This window comes from Mytilus galloprovincialis, chromosome 6, assembly GCF_965363235.1.
Source record: "Mytilus galloprovincialis chromosome 6, xbMytGall1.hap1.1, whole genome shotgun sequence".
Lineage (NCBI taxonomy): Eukaryota > Metazoa > Mollusca > Bivalvia > Mytilida > Mytilidae > Mytilus > Mytilus galloprovincialis.
The window spans coordinates 40,191,535-40,211,226 of NC_134843.1; the positions used below are offsets into that span (position 1 = coordinate 40,191,535).

At 32.1% G+C, this 19,692-nt stretch overlaps 1 protein-coding gene across 1 annotated transcript in view; it reads right to left on the reverse strand.

Moving 5' to 3' along the window:
* The window catches only part of LOC143079558 (atrial natriuretic peptide receptor 1-like), a 171,140-nt gene that overhangs the window by 34,948 nt on the left and 116,500 nt on the right, over positions 1 to 19,692 (reverse strand). Inside the window, exons 3-9 of the mRNA XM_076254967.1 lie at positions 13,563 to 13,709; positions 9,914 to 10,065; positions 6,906 to 7,044; positions 5,140 to 5,234; positions 3,648 to 3,774; positions 2,638 to 2,725; positions 1,788 to 1,938 (exon numbers count right to left, since the gene is read on the reverse strand). Of these exons, the coding sequence (XP_076111082.1) occupies positions 1,788 to 1,938; positions 2,638 to 2,725; positions 3,648 to 3,774; positions 5,140 to 5,234; positions 6,906 to 7,044; positions 9,914 to 10,065; positions 13,563 to 13,709 (899 nt within the window). The remainder of the gene's footprint in view (positions 1 to 1,787; positions 1,939 to 2,637; positions 2,726 to 3,647; positions 3,775 to 5,139; positions 5,235 to 6,905; positions 7,045 to 9,913; positions 10,066 to 13,562; positions 13,710 to 19,692) is intronic.

The window sequence follows — 19,692 nt, forward strand, 5'->3', positions numbered from 1 at the left end:
TGTTCGCTTTGGAGATTCCGTATATCGTCAGATTATCGGAATTCCAATGGGGACTAACTGTGCACCACTTATTGCGGACCTGTTTTTGTATTGTTATGAGTTACAATTTGTGACAAAAATAAGCAAAGACCCATCGAAACAACATCTGATAAACAAATTTAATAATACTTTTAGATATTTGGATGATATTTTGGCTCTCAATAATGACGACTTCAGTATGTATATTAATGAAATTTATCCTGTTGAACTTACTTTAAATAAAGCTAATACTAACAATGACCACTGCCCTTTTCTCGATCTTGATATCTATATCACTAATGGAAAGCTGAATACTAAAATTTATGATAAAAGGGATGATTTTTCATTTCCTATCGTTAATTATCCGTTTTTAGATGGTGACGTTCCCTTGTCACCATCTTACGGTGTTTATATATCTCAACTTGTACGATTCGCTCGTGTATGTAACAATGTTTTCGATTTTAACGAGAGAAATTTATGTATTACTGAAAAATTATTACACCAGGGTTTTCGATATCACAAACTAGTCAAAACATTTACTAAATTTTATCATCGGTATAAAGACATCATTCGTAAATATAGCTCAACATGCAGACTTCTAATACGTTCAGGTATTTCACATCCAATTTTTTATGGTAATATTCTTTATAAAGCACAAAGGTGTCAGTATCCACCTCAGAAACTTACAAAACCTTTGAATAGACTTATTAAGAAGGGATATAATTACGATACTGTTGTCAAGTCATTAAAGATTGCATATTTTGGCGTTAATATTGAGTCACTGATAAGGTCTTTGCATCGGAACTAAACACATTTATTTTAAAAACAGTTGTTGGCATGACACGGGTTATGTTCTCATATATGTTATGATGGTATGATACTCAACCCCTAACGGGAAGGATTGTGCCTGATGGTCATATGATGAAATCATAATCTTTCAGTCAGTTTAATTTAAGTCTGGAGCTGGCATGTCAGTTAACTGCTAGTAGTCTGTTGTTATTTATGTATTATTGTCATTTTGTTTATTTTCTTTGGTTACATCTTCTGACATCAGACTCGGATTTCTCTTGAACTGAATTTTAATGTGCGTATTGTTATGCGTTTACTTTACTACATTGGTTAGAGGTATAGGGGGAGGGTTGAGATCTCACAAACATGTTTAACCTCGCCGCATTTTTGCGCCTGTCCCGAGTCAGGAGCCTCTGGCCTTTGTTAGTCTTGTATTATTTTAATTTTAGTTTCTTGTGTACAATTTGGAAATTAGTATGGCGTTCATTATCACTGGACTAGTATATATTTGTTTAGGGGCCAGCTGAAGGACGCCTCTGGGTGCGGGAATTTCTCGCTACATTGAAGACCTGTTGGTGACCCTCTGCTGTTGTTTTTTTATTTGGTCGGGTTGTTGTCTCTTTGACACATTCCCCATTTCCATTCTCAATTTTATTTTATGCAATATAATGTTTAATAACTCCTACTTTTACATTGACCTATAATTGTAGGGTTTTTTTTAAATACATTTTGACTTGGACAGAGGATTGTTTCATTGGCACTTCTTATCTAAATTAACCTAAAACTCTTATACGTGTTTTTGGTAGTCACAACCATAATCTTTACCTGACTAGAATCATCAACTCCTACTATTACATTGACCTATAATTGTAAACTTTTTATACTGTTGGACTTGAACAGAGGGTTGTTTGATTGGCACTTCTCTAAATTAACTGAAAACTCTAACACGTGTATTTGGTAGTCACAGCCATAATGTTTACCTGACTTGAGTCATCAACTCCTACTATTGCTAATGACATCCGGGACATAGATATCAGTGAACCCTGTTGTTTGTTGTGTTTGGAAATTCTAACCTCAGACCAAGGTACTAACCATGTCTTCTGACCGAGTTCATTGTCCAATTTAATTTTTCTTGAATAAAATAAAAATTTCATAACATTAAATTAAGATTCACTTAATGGATATCAATAATCAAATAGAGTGTAGTTTTAAGTTTTATTTCTTGCGTATTAAAATCAGTGAAGTTATCACACAAAAAATTAAACCAAAACACAAATTGATATTCTTTAAAACAATTTACTCAAATATCACATTTTTAAAACGTTGGCATATTTATTACATGCATCTTGTATTGGAAAATTCTTAAAAGGTTTTTACAGGTTTTTCATTATCTGCATTCTGATGTCAACAATAAAATCATCATAGGTTTAAATTTTGTATTTACGCCAGACGCGCGTTTCGTCTACAAAAGACTCGTAAGTGATGCTCGAATCCAAAAAAAAATAAAAAGGTCAAATAAAGTACGAAGTTGAAAAGCATTAAGGACCAAAATTCCTAAAATGTTTGCCAAATGCAGCTAAGGTAATATATTCCTGAGGAAGAAAAGCCTTAGTATTTCAAAAATTCAAACATTTGTATACAGTTAATTTTTAAATATGACCATATCAATGATAAATCATGTCAGCATAGAAGTGCTGACTACTGGGGTGGTGATATACTCGGGCAATTTAAACTCCACTAACAATGACATTAACAACCGATTGTTAGCAGGAAAAATTTGAGGCTAAAAATGTCTATTGAATGAGCACAATGTCTCAAAGTATACTATACCTGTATATAAAGAAAAAGGCCACAGATCCAATAACTAGTAAAACAATCAATACACAAACAACTGTTAGAGTCAAACTGCTATTAGAATCTGAAATGTAAATCAATGTAAATATTCCTCAGACATGTCAGAGAGACAAATATTGCAGTTAAAATTGTCATATCAGATAAGTCAGAGAGGCATTAAGAGGATATTTGAAAGAAACGAATATAAGTAAAAAAAAAATGCAAGGTAGTTTTTGATAAAAAGAACATTCATGGTATGATTTGATATTTTTAAAAATGATCTTATTATTCAAGTTGTTTTCTAATAGATATTGTTGCAACATAGTTTTTCCAACTACTACCGGTAATTGCTTTGACAACAATAATTAAAGGAATGAAAACATTTGTCCCAAGCTGCTTCATTGATTTAAGCCAAAGTTACAAATATATACAGCTTATTGTATAAATCTATTCTATTTCCAATATTTGTTTATCAAATGACAGATTTATATACCCAACTAATTCTATATATTCTTGTGTTACACAACTTTTACTTAACTGTATAGTTTTTCCCTTTCTTTGTTGTACTAAGTTGAATTCACTATAATTATAGTTAAACACAATATTCCCAACATATATATTCGTCACAATTGCAACATCTTGTATACACCATTCATGTTATAACAAATTTTCTTGAAAGTGGTTCGTTTTCATTTTACTGAGAACAGCTATAGAATAAGTTTAGTCTTGAAGCTAAGGGCTTGAATACTGGTTAGTATAATTTATAAGATTAGTAAAATGAATTAGAAAACATTTTGATCATGGAAATGGTTGTAGATAAAATTTGGATTGAACAGGCAGTTGCAAACGGCCATTTGTAAACAAAAAAGTATTTCAACATGTGTCAGTTGTTGGTTGTGTGAGCAAATGATTTAAGGGTTAGGGATTATTGAAAATACAACACTAAAGTTAAAAAAAACAACACCGGAAATTATGTTCCACAACACTTAAAACAACACCAGTCGTACCGACCACACACCATTCTCCTCTGAACCCACACACAGGAGTATCAAGAGGTAGACCGTTTCGCCATTGTATCGACACACCAGGGATTGGTTCGTAATTTGAAGTAGCTCCTCGAAATCTTCCAACTAACTATCAAAATCAAAAAATATCATTTCGATAAGTTTATTTGTTTATCATTCAGTCAAATTTATTTTTAGTTGCTCTAAGTTTTTAGAATTAATTGATTTATTGAAAATCCATGCTTTTGAAGATTCCACTAGAGCTAAGAATGTAATTATCATTAAGTAAGTATATTTTAATTGATTGACTTTTAAATTATTCATATGATATAATGATATTGAAACATTAATAATTCTAAACACCAATTTCTAATCGTTATTTGTCAATCTTTAGTTTTTTCCAAAAACTCGAAGTCTAGTCATAATTTGATTGAAATATTTCAGTTTTATTTAGGTATCTATGACAATTTTTCATTATCATACCAATACATTGTCTCTACATTTAAAAATACATGATTATATGTTATCGACTGTCAAGTTGTTCTACACTTGAGCCGGTTGACCCCTATTGTTAACTACATTATAATCTATTGAAATTTGAAGTTATAGACCTGGCCAGGTGTTGTCATGGTCATTTCATTCCATCCATTACCGGTTATTTACATTGTTAATACATATTAAACGCTATACTTTATGGAAAAATCATTTACTTAAGCAATAAAAATCAGAAATTACGTGTCAGATCTCATGCTCATTATTCGCAAAACATGAATGACAAAATAAGCGTTATTTTTAAGTTTGAATCGTACGATAGATAGAATTCAAATAAACAATAATGGAACATGTAACCATAATGATAGCTTCGAGGATTAACAACCGGCTGACTTTTGTGTTTTGTGATATCATAATGCTAATAAATCTTAGTTATTAATGTTCCCAGAGGTCAAGGAACTAATACTTTTTTAATCATTATTTTCTCATTAATGAACGATCACAAGATACAAAGTACATGTAACATGACGGTAAACCACTACAAACTGGCGTCTTTCCACTTCCATTTCCTAAATCTATTTTAAACGTTTTAAACCACCATTAAATGCTATGGTATAAAACAGGTACTTGTAATATATTATTGATTGCTGCTTCGAAATACGTTATACTTTTTATGTTGTATGGATGTATCTTAAATGTTTCTTTGTTGGTGATACGTTTAAAACCGCCATAAAATGCTATTGTTTCTAACTGATATTTTGTGATATATTTTCTGATTTGAAATATTTAAAACATTTAATGTTCCTTGAATGATTTTTTATTGTTGAAAACATTTATCACTGCCATAAAATTCTATTGTTTTGACTGATATTATTGATTTTTTTTATGTCGTTAAGATGTAACCGCTTAAAATGTTATGGTAGCTGATATGTGTGCAATTGAAAAATATATGATAGATTGCTGATTTGAAATATTTTATATTTCTTATGTTGCATAAATGTACCTTGAATGTTTGTGTTGCTGAATCTGTCATGTGGTAGATATCAAAGTCAGTTAATCTGTCTCCTTGGTGATCAATGGCTACCAATCCGGTTATGCCTGTAAGAATAGGTACAACATAGACAGGTCATCAATAAACTTATATTTTGCTAGTAGCTACATTTTTACTTCTTAAATTTTAAAATTCTTATAATGTTATAAATGTCACACGGTCTAACAGCAAAATGTGTCTAGATGAAAATTTGGTAGTTCGAATAAAGATTACTTTATGGAAGGCTTCTTTGAATTTTTGCTTGATTGCCTTCCTGTTTGTGTCATAGGAGGGCGTCATGTATAACATATAAAAAGCCATGCAAGTCATCATAATTAGGGTATCAATAGAAACCTCGTATATTTGATCTAAAGTCTATAATATATATAGACATGTAAGCTCAACATATATTTCGTAGATATGATTATGATCTAACTTGAAAAAACAGTTATAAGAACAGTAGTAACAAGGCGTTTCGATTATTTATCAAGTAATTATATCTATAAAATGTTATGTTATGGAAACTTTACTTTCTTGGCGGCTGGAGCATAATTTTCCTCTTTTAGTGAAGATCATACCTATTATAGCGAATACAGGTATCTTGGACTTTAACTAGACACTTTAGGTCGATAAAAATTGAATAATCAAAAACTGATAAGTGTATAAAACGTAGAAAAAAATATGACATAATGTGTTTTTTTTTTTTTTTTTTTCAAAAGGGTAAATACATGCTACATAATATCGGTTCTTTCAAGAAACAAACAATGTTTACTTGAACTTCATTTAAACTCGGATAATTGAAACGAACGCGCTCTCCTGTTTTCCACATTAAAAATGTACTTAGAGAACTCGGGGGTGAGTATTATAGAAATAAGGAGATGTGATCTTACTGCCCATCAGACAACGTTTATTTTCCACTAGTGACCAAAATGCTGTAAGCAAGCTATAAAAGAACCCGTAATGACAATGTAAAACAAATCAAAACAAAAAAATGTCTAATTAGTTCATCATGATGAAGTTCAAATTCTTTATTGTTTCATGACTTTGTACACCATTATCAAAATATATTGGTTCAACTTAATACAAACTGACAGTGCATTGGTTTGTGCACCTTAACTACCCGGTATCAATTACATTTAATAACCAGTGATATATATTAAATCTACATTTTATATAACAAAATAATATATGACTGTGATATCGATATTGATTTGATGTACAATATAAGAAAATCAGAAGACCCGAAAACATAAACAAATGCTAAAGCAACCTACATAAATATGAGCATCGGGAGGATAACGTTACATTTTAACTACTTTTACATTTTTGCTGAAAGCTGCAACATTTCTAAAATACACATTAATGTAAATCAATAGCTTAAATATCAAATAAAAAAAACAACATGTTCATTAAAGAACCGAATATGATTAACCTGAATCAAATTCGTTCTAGTTGTCTTTTATATATAAGGAAAGGTCCTATAACACATGGTAAGATATCATTTCTGATATACCAATTGTAAGCACTGACTGAGTTAACTGAACATGTCCATAGACTTCGAGAAGTCCGTCCCCAATTAAACTTAACATGTTTTATATGTGTCTTCAAAAAGTTCGTCCCCAATTAGACTCAGTCTGTTGTCTGCGTATTTAAAAAAAAAACCGTACTATTCAATTTAACACACATGTTGTCAATGAATTAATAAAAGCCCGCCTCCATAGTTAATCGATAAAACATACCCATATATGTATCATTCCAGAGTTTCTGTGACAAAGCCAGTCCATCATTTAGGTCACCACCTTCTTCAACAGTTCGGTTGATAGCTTCGGTTAAGTAAATAGCACCATCATAAAATGCAGTAATGAAGTAGTTGACGACCTAAAATATATTACTAGAACTACATCAGTGATACAGGAACCTAACCCAACCTAATGCAACAGTGAGGTCAACAATAGATATACAATATTAGGTAAAGTCAGAAAAATATATACTTTTTTTATGAGGCTTAGAAACTGGTAAAGGGCGAGGTTTTACCGAATACACAAAAAATTATATTTTTATGACTTGACCTAATATTGTTTTTATACTGCAACTTTAAATAATACATTGGTAGCTTTTCAATAGTAAAACAAATGTCAAACTTATTTTCATCGTTTCATGAACCCTTGATTGTGCAGAAAGTTCTCCATGATGATATTGACATTATACAAAATATAGCTATGTTACTATATTTAGGAAATAATCACAACTAGTTGCAGTATAAACCTCGCCTTTCCCCAGTTTCTCAGCCTCATACAAAAAGGTTTATATTTACCTGACATTGACCTAAAATTGTATATTTATTTGTCGTTTGGTGACATTGTCTGCTTTGATTAGGCTTTCTTTGTTTAAAAGATGCACTTTACGAAAACAATAATACAAAACTCCAAGGTAATTCTAAAAAGGGGAAGCCAGTTAAAACTGATATTTCAAACGTTACAAACTTTATTCCAAAAGAGGAACGAAAGATACCAGAGGGACAGTCAATAGTTATCAAAGGTACCAGGATTATAATTTAGTACGCCAGACGCGCGTTTCGTCTACATAAGATTCATCAGTGACGCTCATATCAAAAAATTTATAAAGCCAAACAAGTACAAAGTTGAAGAGCATTAGGATCCAAATTTCCAAAAAGTTGTGCCAAATAATGCTACGGTTATCTATACCTGGGATAAGAAAATCCTTAGTTTTTCGAAAAATTCAAAGTTTTGTAAACAGGAAATTTGTAAAATGACAACCATATTGATATTCATGTCAACACCGAAGTGTTGACTACTGGGCTGGTGATATCACACTCATACATCGAAAATAAACTGACAAAGCCTGGCTAAAAATGAAAGAAGACAAAACAATAGAACACATGACACAACATAGAAAACTAAAGAATAAGCATCAAGTACTTGATAAAAGAATAAGTAAATTTTCAATTAAACCACTCAATTTTACTATTAACGCATCAAGTACTTGTAAAAAGAATGAGTAAATTTTCAATTGAACCTCTCAATTTTACTATTAAAGTAAAATTCACTCATTAAAATTTAACTCTAAAATATATCATATAGATATTTAAGATATATATTGTATATGTGTGTTGTTGTCTCCAACAAAGTTTATTTTAATTATAAGATGACCTTTACAACTAAAAGTTTTTAAAAAATGAATATGGTAACTTATTACATCCTCTTCATACGATTTGCATCCGGTAACGTCTTCGAGTAAAGGCTTTTCATGTTGTTTACACCCACTCAATATCTGTCCCTTTTCTAGTTGTATTAACATATAAAGTTGATTAATGCATAACATGTTGCTGCCGTTTGTTTTTATGTCAGAAGAAACCTGATCATAATAAATAAAACTAATGAATGTACTCGATGTCATATAATATTTGTATAATTTATAATCTCTATCGGATCTACATAAACGGAATTGAATCAACGAGTGTATCAATAAACTTTATGATAGGCAAACTGATTAATATCAATTGATCCTCACCACATTTGTCCTTGGGTTCTTTTCGGAGCGCCTATCCATGTAGTTATGATTTGTTAATTGAATATGGCTTGTAATATCAAGTTTCTTAATAAAAGGGACATAAAGAGGGGGTTATCCTGATTTTTCCGAGAAAAAAATAAAACATTCTATCCTTGGTCGCAAAATATTAATTATCAATTGCCGAAACCCGATAAGAGAATATCCCGATATTCGCGAAATAAAGGACAAGTCTAGACGCCCACAAAAGGTCTTTCAAACCCTTTTATGAAATGTAATCCCTCAATATGTTTTAAAAATGATCATACGAAGTTTTGGTTCCCCTTCTGTTGTCTTTTATAAAAGGCGAACAAAGGTCGACTGTTCAACGTTCACTTTCTAACCATAATATTTTATTAACAATATGCTTTGAATTTCTTGATAAACTTATAATATGTTTGCAAAGAGTTCAATAGTCATTCAATTCATTATTGTGTAAGAGTAAGCTCAAGCCTGTGATTTTCTCCTTATGTTAAAGACCTTTTGCTGGCCGTGGCCTGTTTTCTGCTATTTGTTCGGGTTTTTGTATCTTTAACACTCTCTCTTTTTCGTTCTCTATTCTATTCTATTCTATTCTATTCAATCAATATTTTTTTATCTATTTTATACCCAAAAAACATATCTCCAGAAACATATTTACAGCCAAAAATTGTACATAACAATTTCAACTGAAAAGACGGACCATCTTTATTTTACAATGATGGTGATGCATCGAATTTATAATCTTTCAGAAAATTATTTGTGAATATAAAGGTACCAGGATTATAATTGAATACGCCAGACGCACGTTTCGTCTACATCAGTGAGTCTACATAAGACTTATCAGTGACGCTCATAGCAAACAGTTGAAAGCCAAACAAGTACAAAGTTGAAGAGCATTAAGGACCCAAAATTTCGAAAAGTTGTCCCGAATACGGCTACGATAATATACTGCTGTGATAAGAAATCATTATTTTTTTCCAAAAATTCAAAGTTTGGTAAACAGGAAATTATAAAAACGACCATATAATTGATATTTGATGTCAACACCGAAGTGCTGACTACTGGGTTGGTGATACCCTCAGGGACGATACGTCCACCAGCAGTGGCATCGACCCAGTGGTGTAAAAAGGTTATCAAAGGTACCAGGATTATAATTTATACGCCAGACACCAATAAAATACAAGGACATATACCATACCTCGTCTACTCCAAACGTGTATCCGTAATCTCTCTGTGCTCTCAGTTTGACCTCATCAGAGAATATTTTATGTTCAATGTTGTCTGGTTGTAAGGGTGTAAGCAGCAACAGAGACTCGTATGCTTTGGTAACAGCTGCATCTTTATAATCACCTTAAAGAGAAAGGGGGGATAATCATTGGAAGAATTAATGGATGACCATCATATCACATGTTTAAATTTCGGCAATTATTTTTCGGAGAATATGAAAACAAAATTCAAGTTCATTGAGAAAACTGATCACATTCAAGTTATTTACAAGCAACCTGGCAGAACATGTTGCTTGACTATTAAATAGTATATCTTTTTAACATCGCTAATGACCTTCAATCAAAGAACTTGTCCTTGGAGAATATTTCATCAAGTTTCATTCACCTATTTTGCATGTAAAGCAATAGTCGCTCACTTTTACATCGCTTTTTCTGTCATGCGCTTCTGATTCCCAATGTTTTCTTCTCTTGAGTTGTATATATTTCAAATAAATTTACTAGATTTAAAGTCTTTTCTTGGTCATGAATAATCTAAACTCGTTACAGATCTTTATTAAACTATGATTTGTATCTTTTGTTTTAGCTATGGCAATTAAAAATTGATCTACTGCTGTTGCCTGTGAAAAAATGCCTAATGCGAAAAGCTCCATATATCCCTCCTGTTTTAATAGTGGTTCGTTTTCTCAACCCTCCCATCGAAAGCTTTTAGATTTAAGTAAATATTTGTGTTCCCCAATCACCTGTCTAATTATGTCTTTTTAAGATTTCGATTGTTGTTGAAAACTTGTAATAAGTCTAGCCGTTGTACTACGAAGTGTTTACGGTAAATGATTGCAAGGTGTTCTTCCTTTTGTTTTGATGATTTATGTTTGTGTATGTCCTATTTCGATTTTCTATTGTCAAAATGAAAATTGTTGACCTTTTACTGCAATTTAATCGAAAGCTGAAGAAGAAATTTATTTTCAAATATTTCTATTGGAGAAGGGATTCTTATTTTAAATATTGATAACCGGAAGTCAGCGATTTGACATGGTCCACAACATGTAATTGGACTAGTAGAAATGCAGCTAGAAATCAAATATTATTTACTTTTCTTTCTTTTAAAAACTTCAATCTTTCGTAAAATTTGATAAATAATTGATACCGGTTAAAACTTTTTTTCGGTATTGATTTACCAACTTTGTTAATATTTACAGAATTGCAGTTCCTTATTGTTGAAACAATATATGTCAAAAAGTAAGTTGATGTTTTAATACCAGAGAATAGTGAGTGTGTTTTTTTAAGTTTATATTTGCAGTCGTAATAAGAATCAGAACAGTTGAGAAGCCATTTCGATGTGTTCTAGAAAATAACTCTTCTGATTCAGTTTTAAAAAATCGCAGCTGCTAGTTCCGTTATTGTCGCTGGGGTTTTCCATATCTATTAATTAAGTTCTAAGAAGAATTTAATACTTTATTATTATTATCTGTTACTTTTACTTTTAGTGATATGCATTGAATGTCTTTTCTAATTAAGCTCCAAGAGACGTGTCACAGGACGTGATTCCTAAAATAATGAAGCGATTTTTCCTTTGTAAAAAAAATAAACGTGTTTTCTCCCGATGAGAGAAACAAGATAAAAGTCATAAATTCAAGAAATTCAAGCGATAGTGCATGTCATAATGTCAGATATGAAAGATTTTCAACTTTTTTTTCCATATTACGTAAGCTGATTTTAACGCGTGCAATTAGGGTAATTGTACGAAATCCGGGGACATATACTTTGACATAAGTTACAACAAAATGATGGTGTAGGATGGTTGAAATGTTTTGAGAAACGTGGCGCTTTTCATTTTCCAATTTTACAGGATTTTATTTTACATAGCGATACGCCGTGTGAACATTAAGAAGATGGGACGATCGAGTTTCACTTATTCGAAATACATGATATAACATTTGTCTGTTAAGGCGGGTTGTTGTGAGGAATGTTGTTCGTCTGTTCGTCTTTTTTCTTTTCTTTTTTTTTTTGTCTATTTGACCATTTTTATCGACATATCCTAATTCTATCTTATTTTTGACAAATAGTTTTAATCATACAAATGTGACGTCATTTTTTTTGTGTGCTGATTTAGAAATTCAAATGTGACGTAATTTTTAGTCCTTTTCTACAATTTCAAATGTGACGTCACTTTTTGTGTTAAGGCCTCGACTAATTCGGGTGTGTCTATTTTTTGTGTTGGATTATGTTGGTTTATGTAAAAGAGGGACGAAAGATACCAAAGGGACAGCCAAACTCATAAATCTAAAACAAACTGACAACGCCATGGCTAAAAATGAAAAGGACAAACAAACAACAGCACACACGACACAACATAGAAAACTAAAGAATAAACAACACGAACCCCACCAAAACTAGGGGTGATCTCAGGTGCTCCGGAAGGGTAAGCAGATCCTGCTCCACGTGTGGCACCCGTCGTGTTGCTTATGTGATAACAAATCCGGTAAATAGTATAATTCGGTAGGTCACATTCATGAAAGGGAAGGGGACTGTAGTTACGACGTAAGGAACAATGTACCCGGTTTGTTTTTTTGTAATTAGTTAATACTTCAGTTTTATCATGTATATCTATTATATAGTAATTTTATAAAATTTACTATATGCAAAAGTATAAATTATTCTAAATAATAAGGATGTTCTTATCCCAAGCAGAAAACCCTAGCCGTATTTGGCACAACTTTTTTCAACTTTTGGTCCTCATCGTTGTTCAACTTTGTACATGTTTTGGCTTTCGAACTTTTGTATCTGGGCGTCACTATTAAGTCTTATGTGGACGAAACGCACTTCTGACGTATTAAATTTTAAACCTGGTGCTTTTTTGTTAGCTATTCATGTGTTTCTTTTCTCCAATATGTTCTCCTATTTATTTGTATTGTAGTCCTGTAATGTTGTGTTGTCATTTTAATGTTATATTTAGCATTGTCATTAAAGCGGAAGGTTTGGCATGCCACAAAACCAGGTTCAACCCACATTTTTTTTTCTTTAAAAAATGTCCTGTACCAAGTCAGGAACATGGCCATTGTAATATTATAGTTCGTTTATGTGTGTGTTACATTTTAACGTTGTGTTTCTTTTATGCTGTTTGTTTCCTCTTATATTTGAGGCTGAATTTATATTATTATAAGACAGTGTCATGGCATTTTTCTATCCCAAATTCATGTATTTAGTTTTGATGTTATATTTGTTATTCTCATCAGATTTTGTCTAATGTATAGTTCGTTTCTGTGTGAGTTACATTTTAATGTTGTGTCATTGTTCTTCTTTAATATTTAATGCGTGTCCCTCAGTTTTAGTTTGTAACCCGGATTTGTTTGTTTTTTGTTGTTTTTTTTTTCTATCGATTTATATGTTTTGATCAGCGGTATACTACTGTTGCCTTTATTTATATACTTTTGGATTGCTCTATTTTTTCATATCCATTTTTAATAAATATGCTTGTAGTTGTTATTTGCTGGTCTTTTTTTCTCCTCTTTTTTAATTGTCAGGGTGTTAAATTGTGACATGTTAGTATTGAATGCTTATGGGGCACAGTTTGATTTTGTTTGGATTTTTTCCTCGTCTTGCTTCAGGTCTCTGCTAACATACCTCGAAGGAACTGTGTGTAGTATCCTAGCCAATCACTAGGGAACAATTCCATCGTAATGAACACATGATCACCTTCCGTCATTGAAAGCTCGTCTGCAGCATACAGAAAATCTCTTAAGACGTCGGAATCAGAAAATATCACAAAAACTGGAAGAAAGAAATATTCAATTAAAAAAATACATAGTGCGCGAAAAACATATGTCAATTTAAAGCTGTAGAAGCTGAAAAAAAAATAGAATTTATTGGTAGCATAATCAAAGTAAATTACGGGAATATTTGGTATATTTTAATGTTACAGCAGCACGACGACACAAAACCAACACAATCATTAAATTCATTAAAAGATTAAGGTTAATAATTGTTGAGCATTAAGTTGGTTTGAAGCCAAGACGAGTATTGGATATTTAAAGAGACTCTGAAATCTTTGCTGTCAATCGTGACACAAAAATTAAAATGATACAAAAGTTAGGATCATCACCACCTAGGGTCTGATATGCACATGAACATAAATGTAAAATTAAATTGAGAATGGAAACGAGGAATGGGTCAAAGAGGCAACAACCCGACCATAGAGCAAACCAGTCTAAGGTCTCAAAACGGTCTTCAAAAATCATGCAACCGGAGGCTTGCTTCAGCTGGTCCCTATGTAGAAATATAGTCTAGTTTGAGGGATGTTAATACTTAAATGTCGGGTTAAAACGATAGGACCTATTATTATATCAAACTGCTTGTGAAAAATGTCCTTTTTGGGTTGTAATATGGTATATATGATTGACAGAATATTTCTGGGAAAATCGCCAATATTGACGATATTCAAGACGTTAAATTAACATGGGAAGAGTTAGTAAAGGAAAATTTCAACGAGCGCCATTTCAAAAGGTATTTCAAACTTGCCCAGTAGTTGCATGTAGCACTGCAGTGTTCTGGTATGGTCATAATCATAAATGAAATATAAACAAATCTATCGAAATACTAAAATTATTTTTTCTAGCCCATGAATATATACCTTAGCCTTATTTGACAAAACCTTTCGGAATTTTGGGTCCTCAATGCTCTTCGATGCAACTTTGTACTATACTTGGCCTTTTTGATTCGAGCGTCATTTCTAAGTCTTTTGTAGACAAAACGCGCGTCTGGTTTACAATATTTAAATCTCGATATAAAATGTATCTAGTATGATGAGGGTTTTTTTTTTAATAATTAAATGTACAATATCAAAGTTTCAATTGTATAAAAAAAAAAGAAGATGTGGTATGATTGCCAATGAGACAACTGTCCACAAGAGACCAAAATGACACAGAGATTAACAACTATAGGTCACCGTGCGGCCATCAACAATGAGCAAAGCCCATACCGCATGTATATCTAGACCTAACTTTCTATATTTGGTACTTATTTGTGACATATATCTATAATTGTTTGTTTTGTTTCTCTTAAAAATTTGTTGCATGGAAGGATGGATGTCTTTAGGTCTTTTTTACTATCCATTTTTTGTACTTCATTATCTGTTTTATATTTTTTTCTTATTATCACATGTAAAGCATGATTTTTAAAAATAAATGTGTCGCGTTTGTTTTCCAATATACCTGGTTGACTACAGGAAATTTGCGGATCTACAAGTGCAAATCGTGACTATAAAAGTCATAAAAGTGTTTTATCAGTTTTTTTTTTTTGTTCTTTTGTATTAAAAGAGATCATCAATCGTATATATTAAATTTGTAAAACTATATTTGAAAAAATGGTTAAATAAATTTAAAGTATACGTATATTGGTATTTTTATGAACTTTTATGGTTTTAAAGTTTAATAACGCCGAGTTTCTAAAACAATGAGCTATTATGATTTTGACATTCAAACTATTGTCATAAAAAATAAGTTGCCATCAAGTTATGATCATTTATGAACGAATGAGAAAATAAACATAAACCAGAATAGAGAGTGTTAAAAGTAGTTTAAACAAGACGAAAATAACTGGCAGTTAATTTTTGTGATCTGGAAATATATGTTAAACTTCTAGGAATAAAAGTTTCATACCATCACTTCTCCCACTTCAACTAAGAACATAATAAAAAATAGTCCTTCCCTGACTAAAATAGTGACTTTGATGTTATTATTTGATTAAACTAGCGAACATTTTTGCCGGTGGAAAAAAAATTGTGAGCTAAAATGTTCATGTCAATGATTTTGTATAATTATGTCCATGGCATATGCGAATCGCGTGTGAAATATCAGTCTAACGACAACAATAACCAAAAGCATTTTGGAGTATACAGGTAAAATGTGTATACTTAATGTTTTCGGTGTACTCTTATCATGAATCATGCTTTCGTCGTACTCTAACTATGAATCATGTTTTCGGCGAACTCTGATTATGAATCATGTTATCGGCGTACTCTAATTATGAATCATGTTATCGACGAACTCTAATTATGAATCACACTATCGGCGTACTCTAATTATGAATCACGTTATTGGTGTACTGTAATTAATCATGTTTTCGTCGTACTAAAATATCTTTTATGCAGTCTGAGCATTTCTCCTACTGACGGTTACTTAAAATAAAACGTTTCATTGTCTTACTTTTGTTGAACTCCTAAGTTTCTGTGTACTTTATGGATACATGGCTGTCCTTTGTTTTAAGTTAGAAAAATACAACGTAAAGGCAACAGTAGTATACCGATGTTCGAAACGTGGTTATTTTGCTTTGTAGTGTTGTATAGGCGAGTGATATGAGAGCCAAATTTACATTACTAATGCACCTTCCTAACGTACGGCTAAGTTAGTCCCCGAGGGTATCACCAGCCAAGTAGCCAGTACTTCGGTACTGGCATGAAAATACGGATTTTTTGTGTTATAAAAATTTTCTGTTACAAAATGTTAGAAATTATTATAAATTAAGGAATGTATCTCCCTCATGCATAGCTCTGATTCCTTTCTCGGATTTGGCTATACTTTTTGGACCCTATGGATTATAGCTCTTCATCTTTTATATAAGCTTTGGATTTCAAATATTTTGGCCACGAGCATCACTGAAGAGACATGTATTGTCGAAATGCGCATCTGGTGCAGAAAAATTGGTACCGTTAATGTTATTACAAATCACTGGAAAGCTGAGAATGTGTACTTTCTAAATATCCCGGTCGTTAAAAGAAATCATGGTGTATTTTTTTTTAAATCGGGGTCAAAGGTCATGGGTGCAATTTCTATTCACGGATACCTCCAGTAGAAAAAAATCGAGTCAAAACATATGCAAAAGCGAAACAATACTATAGGAATACTGTATTACTGTTGGGAAAATATATTTCTGTCATAGTATTTATTTATTTTGGTCGATTTGAACGGTAATGTATGTTACGTAACGTTTTCTCTCGGAGTCTTTGAAAATCAACCATTAAGTCACACAAATGTATCTGTAGTCGCCCTTGCATTATTTAAATCTTATAAGACCTCCATATCAACTGATTGCACGTATTTACAAACATATATATCTGTAAATTTGATATAATTAATCCGAAACAAATTATTTGAAGCAAGGGGAGAATATAATCTATGACGTATTTTTAATTTAATAGAAAGATCCCATGATGAATTTTACATTAAAATTGAGGAAACGTATGATTTTCTGTTAGTTTGAAAGCCTGCCAACCGCGTCAACATCAGACAACCATAGGACAGATTGTTTTTACTATTATCATACCGCAAATTCGTTTACATCACTAAATCAGATATGATAAGAGTACTAACTAACATGACTCAAATGAGTAAAGTGCTACCAGTATATTTATATCAACAAATAGACAATTTTGATATAAAACATCACAAGGAAAATATGATCACTCATTGTACGTCAAACTGTGTTTGATTTTACTTTGGTCGACCGCCTTGTATCTTGAGATATCTAAACAACACTTTATAAAGTACTTTTTACTTTTAATGATGCCGGTGATGACGTTCGGCTACTTTGGCACTAATATACTTACTTTTTAATAAATTGTTTTACCGCTTCAAACGAAGGACAAGAATATCTTATGTTAATATTCCGTTATTATAATTATAATTCAATGATCGAAACGTCGGACCAATGGGATGTCAGACCATTTAGGTGTCTGAATATTGCGATATCGGAATATCATAGCTTCATTTTCACATGTAATCTCATAATTCTTATCGGTCCACATATTCATACAAAGACCACTTCCTTGGCATGGGCATATATCAGTACAGCAGAGGTTTTGCTCACAGCGGACACAATTAAGATCTACTACAGATTGATTTTAAAATTGAGAATGTGTCAAAGAGACAACAATCCGATCAAAAAGCAGACAACCACCGAAGACCACCAATGGGTCATCAATGCAGCGAAAAACTCCCACACCTGGAGGCCATCTTCGGCTGGTCCCTAAACAGAAATGTATAATACTAGTTTGAAGTGATAATGGACGTCATACTAAACTCCGAAATATACACAAGAAATTAAAATCAAAAATCATACAAGACTAACAAAGGCTATAGGCTCCTGACTTGGGACAGGCGCAAAAATGCGGCGGGGTTAAACATGTTTTTTGATATCTCAACCCTCCCCGTATACCTATACATTTGCGTGAACAGATCAAATCTTGTAGAAAGTCGGATGACATCATACCAGTAAATATAATTGGCATCGGACCAATCTTGCCTTTTAGCCAACCAAAGTCAAACTGAGAACTTTTATTGTTTCTGTAGTTAGGGCGACGTTGTCTTGGATAAGGTTTGACCCCAAGAAATAATACTATGTAGAACATCTTCTATTTTTCTAATCTCATGATCGGCCAAACTTGTTAAATAGTTAGCAAAGGTGTGTCCATATATACGGTGCATTTATGATAAACATAAATGTAAAGGAGTAAACTAATGTCTTTTTATAGACAATATACATTCTGCTAAAGCCATACATCTAAGAACTTTGTCAAAAGGTATATCGTACTCTTTATCAACTGCCATCATCCAAAAGACAATACAGAAATGTTTTTAAAGCAGGTGGCATAATTTCAATTGAATGATCCAGTGAAATGTCTTTAGATAATAGATATTAATCTAATTGGACTACAACTTTACCTATCTGCTTCCGTAAAATACTAGTAACTGCATAAAGCAGTTTCGCAGTCACTGCTCAGATCATTAAATTTGACAGACTGTATATCACAATCATTCACTGGGGTAAAGCTGATGACCGTAACTGCATTCACGGTCATCCCAAGATGTCGGATGAAAAATTAGGTCAGTTTCTGTATTGTCTGTTAAAGTGTTTCTATATCATTTTCTTTACAAATCATACATTGAAACGATGTAAATTTATAAAAGAATCACTCGGAAATCACTAATTACTTCCGAGAAATGTGCATGAAACGGGAAATTCGATTTGAAAAAATCGCCAAGATGAACGTAAATCACAATCGAGATGACCGTAACAGAATCAGCGATTCATAACAAGGGTGACCGTAACTGCTTTTAAGATGACCGTAATTTGTAAATGATGACCGTAACTTTTAAAGGATGACCCTCAATTCTAAGAAATATCCGTTTTTATATAACTATCTTTTTGTATCAAATGATTAATCGTGTTGGTATACACATATTAATATGAGAGTTTTATCCTATAGGTAGAGAAAATAAGACGTGCTTCAAATGCAAAGATTACCATATGTATCTTTTTTACAGTAGAGGGTTTAATTTTTAAAATGAATTTGCCAAAAGACATGCAAATGAACAGGAAGGGAAAACATGCTACAAAAGCGCGATAAAATGACACCTTACAAGCATAATGAAAAAAAATGCGGTGCACAGCCTTAAACTGCTCGACAAAAGATTTTTTGTTTGTTTCTGGGATTCCTTTTAATGACATACTAGAACACACCCGCGAAATCGCGGGCACATACAGCTTGTGAACTGTTGTAGAATTATTTTTTAAAAAGATATTATGTATGAAGAATTTCATAAAAGGTATCTTTTTAGCCCTCTCCCTTTTTCCAAAGTCCGATATTTGTTTCCTTTCTGTTAAATTCAATTATTTTCGTGTTTCTGGCCTCAGACCACAATTATTCGTCTCTTTTGCTACAATGCTTCTTTTGGTAAAAGTCAAATCAAATTAAAAA